Source organism: Equus asinus, chromosome 12 (assembly GCF_041296235.1).
Source record: "Equus asinus isolate D_3611 breed Donkey chromosome 12, EquAss-T2T_v2, whole genome shotgun sequence".
Classification (NCBI taxonomy): domain Eukaryota; kingdom Metazoa; phylum Chordata; class Mammalia; order Perissodactyla; family Equidae; genus Equus; species Equus asinus.
The window spans coordinates 69,956,261-69,966,854 of NC_091801.1; the positions used below are offsets into that span (position 1 = coordinate 69,956,261).

Genomic DNA, 10,594 nt, shown 5'->3' on the forward strand with positions numbered 1-10,594 from the left:
AAACGCCTTCTAGATGGAGTTCTCCCTAACTCCTCCTTTCTCCTTACAAATTGTAATCTCTCCTTTGTGTCTCCAGGAGAGCTTTGGAGCCTGAGAGCTCCACCACTTATTTGCTATTCCACCACAGCAAGGAACTTAACCTTTGCAGGCTTCTTGCTCTGTGAAGCGGGGCAAAAACCCCACGAGGTGGATACAGAACTGAAGAGTAGCATTATGTGTAAAGTGCTAAGAACTGTGCCTGACACATACAGGCCCTAATTCATCTTAGCTATTATTATTATTTTAATTTTCATCTTCTAATCACCAGTGCCTAGCCCTTGGTAGATGCTTAATTGGTGTTTGTTGAATGAATGGAGATCTAATATGGAAAAGGATTTATCCTTGGGGTTCCACCTGGTTTTAGAAAATTAAGTATTTAGCAGAAGCCCAGGGAATCCTGATACTAATTATCTATGTTGGGTGTGCAGGGGCTCCAAATTGACCTGGTTCTCTCAAGAAACGAAAACGACAGGGTTCTAAGTTATTTTTGTTCATGGAGCTTTGTGCAGGGCCTGGCACACATTTCATGCTCACCCAAATCACGTTGCACGAATGCACGCACACGACCCGGCAGGGTTGTCCTGGTGAAGGCAGTATCACTGTCGGTGGCCAGAACGATTTCCATTCCCTTACACGCCCACCACGGAACCCGGGCTGGCCCCAGGGCCCCAGACCCTGCTGCGCCTGTGGCGGGCCAGGTGGGCCCCTTCCGCCAGCCAGCTCCCCACATCCTTTGTTTCCCCCCGGCCCCGGCTCAGGAAGCTCTTTCTGCGAGTCACCGCGAAGGGGCGGCCCGGGAGTCTGGAGAAGCTATTTCCGTGCAATCCGAGCGGGCGGCAGGCGCGGGAGGGGCGTGGAGGTGGAGGCAACGCAGAAGGCCCCGTGTTTGCTTTTATTTCATCCAACAGAAGGTTCTATTTGTGGAAGCGAACAGACGCTGGGGATTAGAGCTGGGAGGGGGCAGGAAAAGGAAAAAAAAAAAAAAGCCACATCCACTACCACGCACAGGTCTTCCCCGGAACTACCGCGTGGGGGTGAATGACTGATGCTGGAATTCATCACCTTCCCTGTCCTCCCTTCCTCCGGCTGAGCCGAGGCTCGGCGGCGCCCACAGCTCCAACCGGAGGTCCCAAGGTGGGGGGCGATGGGGGGATCCCCTGGGCGAAAGGCGTAACCGCGGGGCTGCAGCGAACGGCGGGTGCAGGGAACCGTGGTGCGCGCGCCCGCAGTCCATTGTGCTCGATGTGAATGGGGAGCGCGCGCCAATCAGCAGTCGCTTCGCCCCCAAGGCCCCGCCCCTCCCGCCCACTTCCCCGGGACCCTGACGTCACGGGAACTTTTCCTCCGCCCCCTCCTCCGGCTTCTCAGCGCTGAGCCCCGGGCCTGCCGGAGGGCGCGCGCCGCCTCCTGCCCAGCCCAGCCCCGGGGGCGTGTGCGCGCGCCCAAGGCGGCTCAGGACTCGCCACCTGCACCGGAGCGCGCGCAGCCCAGAGCATCCCCAGCCGTCGGGCCACCCCCATTGCCCCCGCCGACCCAGCTCCACCTCTCCTCCCCCCGCCCCGCTCCGGTGACTGCTAGCCGGGCGGCAGGGCCCGAGTCGTCGCAGCCACCTCATTGCACAACCCGGCTTCCCAACTGTTTACACAGCCCGGCCTGTGAGTGTGTGTGTATACAGCGTGAGTCACCGGGAGGCGGAGGAGGTGGAGGAAAAGGAGAAGGAGGAGTGCACTGGCCAGGATCGGTGCGGCGCACACACTCACTCACTCACACCCAGTCACTCTCTCCGAGCGCGTCTCGCTCGCTCACACACACGCCGGGAGCCCAGGAGCGCGCAGGATCCCGAGCGCCGCGGAAAAGTTGCTCCGGCTTTCGCTCCGAGACTTATTGCTTTGGGAAGTGCATTCGCTCCGTGGCTCCGCCGAGCCTGCGAGATCCTGCCCTCTCTGTCCGGGACCTCGGGAACGCCGGCCGCGGCCGCCTCTGCCTCCAGGACCGCCGGCAGCCTCGACAACAATACCGGCGGCCGTCCCCAGCGAGGCGCCCCGAACCAGTGCTCCCGGGGGTCCGGGGACCCTGACCGGCCTCCGCCCCCCGGACGCGGGGCCAGCGTGGTCCCTGCGTGCAACGCTAGCACCGGGGAGCCGCTTCTGCTTTGCCCCCTGGGGGGGGTCGAGCCAAGCTCCGTCTGCAAACTCCATCCCGCGGGCTGGAATAAGTCGCGGCGCGGCGCCGAGCCCGCAGCGCCTTCCCGCGCGGATCCCGGGACGTACAAAGCCGGGGCCGTTCCGGCCCGGGACGGGATGCGGGTCGGTCCCGTGCGCTCTGCCATGAGCGGCGCCGCGCAGCCCCGTGGCCCAGCCTTGCTGCTCCCGGCCCCCCGAGGCGCCCCAACCAAACGCCTGCTGGACGCGGACGACGCGGCGGCCGTGGCGGCCAAGTGCCCGCGCCTCTCGGAGTGCTCGAGCCCCCCGGACTACCTCAGCCCTCCTGGCTCTCCCTGCAGCCCGCAGCCTCCGCCCGCCGCGCCGGTGTCTGGCGGCGGCGCCGGGAGCGCGCCGGGGCCCAGCCGCATCGCCGACTACCTGCTGCTGCCGCTGGCCGAGCGCGAGCATGTGTCCCGGGCGCTGTGCATCCACACGGGCCGCGAGCTGCGCTGCAAGGTAGGAGCCCAGGGCGGGGACCCAGCGGGGGTCGGGCGGTGGGGGAGACGCAGTGGCGGACAGAGGTGCTTGGGGTCTCGCCGGCCGGTGCCCGGGGACCATAGGTGCCACCAACGCGTGGACTTGGGGCAAGGTGGATAAGTGAGTTGAGCCTGGTAAGGCGGCGTTTGACCGGGTTCACCCTTTAGGGGACTGAGGGCTTTCCGATGGAGTGGCATCGGGGGCTCGGTAGTCAAGAGGAAGTGCTGTGTTGAGTTACTTTATCTCTCGGTTATTTCCTTAGCGCCCACTTTAGCGCGTGGCGTGCCATATAAGTTGTGGAATTGAAATGGATTCCAGGGCCATGCCATTCCCCTTCTCTCATTCTCCTCGCCTCCCCGCCACCCCGCCCCTTGTCCTGGAAGGACGCCCTGCAGTGGGTGCCTCCTTGGAGCTTAGAGCAGCTGGCAGCTCTCCTCCGGGGGTTTCAAGGCACCCGGGCTCACTGTGGGTGGTAAGCGGGTAGGAACACCGTGTCGGGCTCGGGGCTTGGGGCTTCCAGCTTGAACCTGCGCTGGGACGAGAACCCCGTCCTCCCCAGAGAGCCGTCTGAGGGAGTCTCCCAGCCAGGGCGGGGAATTCGCCCCGAGTAGAAATGTTGGAAAGCCCACAGCGACCCGGCTCCCTCGCTTCCATTCATGTCTTGAGTTTCCGGCAGCGATTTTCTTTTGAACATAAGGGATTCCATCCAGGAGGGGATACAACTCCCAGAAACAGGATCCTCCGCGTGCTCCTCCAGCGCGCAGACACACCACGTTCCCGGCTTTGCGCGCCTGACACCCGCGTCCCCGACATCCCTCAGGACCCTCCAGGCTGCTCCTTTTCACTCGAGAAATAGGGTCACCCCTGAGTTAAAGTCGCTCTTGGGTTTTCTGCAACTCACCTGACCCCCCCCCCCCCGCCCCCCGCCCCACGGGCTTGCTGCTGCCACCTACTGTCCGACCTGAATGAAGTTTCAAATGCGTGATCAAGCCCAGTTTAAAGGGGGAAAAATCTTTTCTTTTGGGTCGCTGGGGCTAAGAGCTTTTTTGGGAGAACTATGTGTGTGGGATGGGGTGGGGTGGGGTGGGGTGGGGTGGCCGAAGAGAGATTTTTCTAGCTGGTGCCAGAGCAGCCGGGCCTCAGAGGTGGGGTGGGTCTGGCCATTGTGCAACCCCTTCCAGTTCCTCTGAGCAGATAATAGCTGAATCCAGATGGTGACAGCCCGTGTGTCACCGTTTCCAGTTGAGTCTAGGATATGAGTAACCGGGCTAAACAAAAAAGGCCCTTAAAGAGACCAGCCAGCTTCTTAGAAGAGATGCTCCCCATTTTCTCGTGAGGGTACGGGAAGGGGGAGTTGGGGGGGGATTAAAAAAAAAAAACAGAAAGGAAAAAACCATGGAGAGGATCCCACTTCCCTCCCGCGAGAATTTTAACTCAAGGCTGCTTATACCTGAGTCAGACTGTAGACAGGCTGCTTACGGCTGCCTTGTCAGAGCCTCTCTCCCAGTCATCTGTTCCTTCTGACTAATGACAAATCTGTATGTTCCCCAGCCCCTGCTTCCACTTGGTGGCTGCAGAGTCACCACATTCTGGGCTGTCTCTGTGCTGAGCACTTTGGCATTTGGGTCTGCAAGAGGTCATGCATTTCCAGGGACTGCTTTTCAGCTCTTGGAGATCCCAGCGGGAACCTTCTGTCAGCCACTTTGCTGCGGGCAGCCTTGACTGCCAGCAAGGAAGGGCCACAGAGGGCCGGTCTTTGGGGCTTAGCTTTCCGGAACTGATGGCCTCATGGAAGGTGGGAACAAATATAGAAGACAGTTCTTTCAAACCATCCATGTGGTAGCTCTTTGGATATTTGCTAGCCCAGAGCCCTAGATGTTACTGGTCTGGGGTCTTCTGGGTAGCTGGGGCTGCATAAGGTGGGGTGGCAGAGATAGGGGGCAAATCAATGGAGCCTTACTGTCAGCCAAAGCCCAAAGACTGAGACCTGCAGCCCAGCCCAGGATTTGGGGGGCAGCCTCTACTCTTCTAGCCTCCTGAATGGGTCCCCTTCTCTCTGCAGGTGTTTCCTATTAAACACTACCAAGACAAAATCCGGCCTTACATCCAGCTGCCATCACACAGGAACATCACCGGCATCGTGGAAGTGATCCTTGGGGAAACCAAGGCCTATGTGTTCTTTGAGAGGGACTTTGGGGACATGCACTCCTACGTGCGAAGCCGGAAGAGGCTGCGGGAAGAGGAGGCCGCCCGGCTCTTCAAGCAGATTGTCTCCGCCGTTGCCCACTGCCACCAGTCGGCCATCGTGCTGGGGGACCTGAAGCTTAGGAAATTCGTCTTCTCCACGGAGGAGAGGTGAGCGGCCTCCATAGCCCCTCCTGTGGCCTTCTGGAACCAAAACGAAGGTGCAGGTTGAGCAATTAGGTGCAGTGTGTCGGGTCAGAACAACAGTTGGGGCTCAGTTGTCCCAGAGCTAGTGTGCAGAAGTCCTCTGCCGAGGAGCCATCACCACCAAGGTTGGTTTATTCTGCACTGTTGTGGATGTGGCCTGGGGACACCTTGGTGCCTCTGTGGGATGTCATGTGATAACAAGATGCCCTCCCCGCTTCCGCCCCAGGATCAGGTTTATTCCCCATTCTTGTCAGAAGGGTCAGTTCTTCTGGGGTGTAAAAATCAACCTGGCCGTCACAATCTTGACTCCTAGAGGAAGTTTTCAGATCCTTGCTTCTACTGAGTGGGGTTTTTTTTTGTGCCTAGAAAGTATCGCAGAAGTAGTTAGACTGTGGTATTTGCAGAATTCCGCCCTCCTCCTCCACACACGTTCCTCTTCCTCTTGGCTCGGCCCCCAATATTTTCTTCACCTTCTCCAGTGACTTTTTAGATACTCGTTTGGAGACATCTTCAGAAAATAGCCACATTGAATAATAAATGGAAGTTGGCTGCAATCGATTGCTAAATATAGATCATGGCTTACCTCCTAAAGGACAGGATGAGCTCGATAAAAGAATAATGAGGCATTAAGATTCAGAGTTGAGGTTTCAGACGAGAGGATTCAGGAAGGCGCAGGAGATAAATTTTATCTGATTTTAAGATGTGGGCCACATCCCTGGTGGAAAGATGAAAAGCAATACCCTTGTAGAATTGTAGAGGTGGGTGTGCGTTATTTTGCTGCAGCTCTTCCTACAGGGCTTACCCCCCTGTGCATTTTCACCCTTAACTCCAGATCGTATGAAAAAGTCCAGGGTTGAGTTGCCGTGAAGCCTGGTTTGTATCTGACGTTGCAGTAATTATTGGAACATACTGATTAGCAAAGAAAAGCAGAGTGTTTGCAATGAAGAAGTTTCCAATTCCTGGAACATGCTCTTTTGATATGGTGATGTATTTTCTGAAACATGCCTTACACACCTCCTTACAAGCTTTTGAAATCCGCATTGCACAGGCGAATGTCATGGGCAGGGAGTTTGGCAACCGGAGGGTTAAGCAATGGCAGGCTGACGCTATTCGTGTAACCAGCACAGGTGCAGGGTTTTAGTACTACAGCAGCCAATCAGGGGCGGCCAGTGCGGGTTGAGTCATATTTTCCGTTTACAGAACCAATGGGTATTTTACATAACGACGGGGAGGTCAGGCTGAGGACATACCGAAGTTAGCACATGTATACTACACTCCAGAGAACAGGAAGGCAGGAAGAGGAAAAAAAAAAACAAGCAGACCTTTGAGAGGAAAAGGAATTGACCCATTAGCCAGTACCAAATGTTTGCATTTAGCTTCACAACAGGTGACTTACTGAAACAGGGCTATTTCAGAGAAGCTGGGAGGGGCAGAAGCTGCCACCAGATATTAGAGGTTCCCCATGTGGCTCTGGGCTTTGGAGGACCCAGGAGATGTGGGTGGCTGGATCTGAATAAGGAGGCACCTGCAGCTTCATAAGAGAGCCTTTGACTAAAGGTTTTTCAGACTCTGGTTGTTACCTGAGTGGATAAACCCCCAGGTGGAGTAAATGTGCTTGGGTGTGGATGTGCCGTCCTGGGGGCTGGGCTGTGTGCACATATGTAGGTGTGTTAGGGCTCCAGTATCCTTCAAGTCCACCAGCCGCTTCTGTTGGCTCACATAACCTCTCCGTCCAGGCTAAGCTTCCTTTGCAATTAAACATCCCAATAAATGTCATTAACATTCCTTGTTCCTTTCCCATCACAGTTATCACAGCCTGGGCCCAGGTGGACAGAGTTCCCTCTGTGCATATATATCCATATGAACAGGGATACTGACAACTTGTGCATAATAATAGTGACTTGGGGCTGTGTGTTCTATAATGCAAAGCGAGGGTCCAGGCAGCCCTGGCTGTCGAAGGCATGATAAGAATAAGATCGGCTTGTAGGATGCTCAGCTCCTCCCTGAAGAAGTAGGATATACGGCTCTTCTCTGATAGCTTGTGTAGAAAATGTCAGCAGTCCCTTGAGACAAGCTCCTACTTCTGCAATGTCAACCTTGTAGGTTGTGTAACCCCTCTTAGGATATCTCTTATAAGCTCTAGCACAATGAATAGTATTTGGGGCTTTGCATCATACCCTCCACCCCAAGCACTCTCTCAATACTTTGCAAACGTTTATTGCAGTGTGCATTGCTTTGTGAAATCCTGGGTGGTTGCAGGACACTGCGTACTGGATGAAGGGGTACATGGCGTTCCTTGGGGCTTTGCTGTCAGTGCCTGTGGGGCATTGTTACCAGGAAGGCCTGGTTTTTTCATGAACAGCTGATCTGGAAGTAATGGCTTGTTTCCTGTCTTCTGCAGAACCCAGCTTAGACTGGAAAGTCTAGAAGATACACACATCATCAAGGGCGAGGATGATGCTCTCTCAGACAAACATGGCTGCCCTGCCTACGTGAGCCCCGAGATTTTGAACACCACTGGGACCTACTCTGGGAAGGCGGCTGATGTTTGGAGCCTGGGGGTGATGCTCTACACCCTTTTGGTGGGACGATACCCATTCCATGACTCAGACCCCAGTGCCCTTTTCTCCAAAATCCGACGTGGACAGTTCTGCATTCCTGACCACATTTCCCCCAAAGCCAGGTGCCTCATCCGCAGCCTCCTGAGACGGGAGCCTTCGGAGAGACTCGCCGCTCCTGACATCTTACTCCACCCCTGGTTTGAGTCCGTCTTGGAAGCTGGGTACGTCGACTCAGAAATGGGAACTTCAGACCAGATCGTTCCAGAGTACCAGGAGGACAGCGACATTAGTTCCTTCTTCTGCTAATCCCAAAACCTCAGAAACCTCATAATGTTCACACATGGCATTTCCATTTCTAAAGATGGACAGGCCTTTCGGCGTGGTGCCAACCAGATATGTGATGGCGTAAAGATGGTAGCTGCTGAACTCAACGGGGGGACCTCCCCTTGTCCGTTGTGATGAGCGACTTGATTGATTTGAGCAGCATACACTCTGATGGGCTGTCTTGAAAATTGTTCCTCTTCTTAATCAACCCTCACCAACTATCCCTTTGTCAGAGTCGGGGGTTCCACATCTTTTCTAGGTGGCAAAGAGTATGGATATCCTACAGCATTTGGTCAAGTGAAATGAACTTGAACATTCTAAGGGGAGAGGAAGTGAATCGCACAATGGCATTTTGGGCAATAACCTATTTTAACAGGGTGACAAATAATTTGGGGCAATAAACCTGCCATCTTCGAACTTGTCTTTGGTAGCTAGACTTTTGCTACCCCAGCTTCTCTGACCGGAAAGTTCTCTTTTGGTTTGGTTTGACACTCACCCTTTCTTCACACTCAGATCTACCAGTGACTGTGCTCCGTTTTTGCAGCAGCTGTTTCAGCAGCATAAGGCCTGCCTGAACCATGAACCCAGACTCTCTCCGTTTCCTGCCAAGACCTCATTTGCACTAATGCCTTCATTCTGACCTTGAAACGTCCTCCCCTCCCACTTACCAGCTAACCATGGAAAAGTATCACAAAAGATTCGAACTCCTGGCTATTTCAGAACTCTGAGCTCACACGGAGAGACTGCAGATTTTTAAAAAGAATTCGAACACTTGGAAACACTCGCTTTTTTGGTTCCCTTCAAATATGTCAGCGTTGATCCTTTCCTTTTTCCCCAAGACCATCTCAGGGTGGAGCGTTTTGTCTAGGAGGAGAAAGATAAAGAGACTCTCCACTCCCCGCTCCCAAGAGCAAATGTTAAACATCTTCGTGCTTCAGAGAAAGTGAATTTGGGACAGTCTTAGACAATTCTCAGACCAACTTCCAGAGTTATACTCTAAGCCCTCACGGGTACGGTCTGCTTCTGGCATTGTGTGTGCGTCTGCAGTCTTGCATGAATGGTTGTTAATATTTCAAATGTGGTGTGGTTTATGAATACATCTGCCTAATCAGCGTCTGGAGTGATATAGCAAGCCCCAAATCTTTGAGGTCGCAAAGGCCTTTAAAAGTCATCTAGTCCAACCTCTTTCCTCTTTCTGCCACCTCCCAATGCAAAAATCCCCCTCTCAACTTCTTTCACGGGTGGGAGTCCAACCTCTGTTTGAATGCTTCCAGAGATGGGAACTCACTACTTACAAAAGATAGAGCGAGACAGAGAAACTGCACCTTGCATTAAAAACCAAGTGCAGACGAAATCTCAGTAAACGTCTTGGACAGTACTGAAATCTGGTGGTTAAACGGGTAAACCAAACATACTGTATTTTGAGAAATGGCACAAAAACGGGCAGTCATCCTTAAGGGCTAGGCCTAGCCAAACTACTAACCTGCATTGCGAGAATGCCGTGTATACCTCACGTACTGTGTACTTTGTACATATATTTTACCTTTTTTATATATGTCCGACACTTTCTGTTGTTTAGGCTATGAGGCTTGTTTTGTTGTCTGTGTCTGTCTGAATAACCTGCGTGTCTAAAACCACGTGAAATGTGAATGATTATTGGCAATATTAGCTAACAGAATCATGGGACTCGGAGGAGAAGGAGGACAGAGGCCTCTGTCTTACTAACGCTCTCGTGGTTGCTCGACTGTTGTATCTGTGATACATTACCCGGCTAAGGACTCGGGGCTGGCTGGGGCTTCTGCCGGGAAAGCTGGAAACACTAGACCCTTCCTGTACATGTGTATATATGTGAACAGTGAGACGGCCGTTTTTGACTTGTAGAGAAATTTTAATAAACCTGGTTTCGTAAATAGGCGCTGTGAATTTCTTTTGAGTCCAGTCTCTCTTTGCCTTGTGCAGTTTCATGCGGGGGATGCAAAGGGCTCTGGCCTGAGGGCTTGGAATCTCACGGTGGTGGTGGTGGTGATGGTGGTGGTGGGGGCGGTGGGGACAGAGAAGTCAACAGACAATGATTGCTATATATGACCTCTGACAGATTTGAACCTATTCACTTTTTCCATGGAAGTGGGCAAACTCGTTTCTATAGTTGAAGCCAATTTGGTGAAATCGGGTTGGTGAGGGCTATGGGTTGAATTTAGAGTGGAGAAACATTCGAGGAGGAGCATACATAAATGAGCCTTGCATCGGGAGAGTCCCTCTGGCTTTTGGTCTTTGTTAGGTCAGGGACCTGTGAGAATTTGATGAAAGCTGTGGTCCCTTCTCAGAAAAACGTACACGTGTGTATCCAGCAGAATTTTGTCATAATTCCAAAGGTCCCGTATGTCCCTGAAGGCATCTTAGGCTTCCTGTTGAGAACCAGATTCTCCCGTTAGACTTAATTAAAATGGCTAATTGAGGCATTTCCTTTTCTTTCCCCCTGTAAGAGTGAAAATGGAAATAAAGGAAAAACTCAAGTGACATTATTTTGAATCACAAAAGATTTTGATTTAATTAGGTTTATATCTTCCCTATGACATCAGATTCTGTTCTAAATGAAGT

General features: G+C 53.3%; 1 protein-coding gene across 2 annotated transcripts; it reads left to right on the forward strand.

Moving 5' to 3' along the window:
* Positions 1–1,413: 1,413 nt before the first annotated feature.
* Positions 1,414–9,908, forward strand: TRIB1 (tribbles pseudokinase 1). 2 transcript variants are annotated; one of them, XM_014854043.3, is made up of 3 exons: positions 1,414–2,699; positions 4,783–5,075; positions 7,513–9,908. In XM_014854043.3, exons 1-3 carry the CDS (start codon positions 2,340–2,342, stop codon positions 7,976–7,978), a joined length of 1,119 nt encoding a protein of 372 aa, XP_014709529.1. In that variant the 5' UTR covers positions 1,414–2,339; the 3' UTR covers positions 7,979–9,908. The 2 variants fall into 2 exon arrangements, with proteins under 2 accessions (XP_014709529.1, XP_070337691.1); XM_070481590.1 differs by lacking the exon at positions 1,414–2,699 and adding an exon at positions 4,105–4,515.
* Positions 9,909–10,594: the final 686 nt, after the last annotated feature.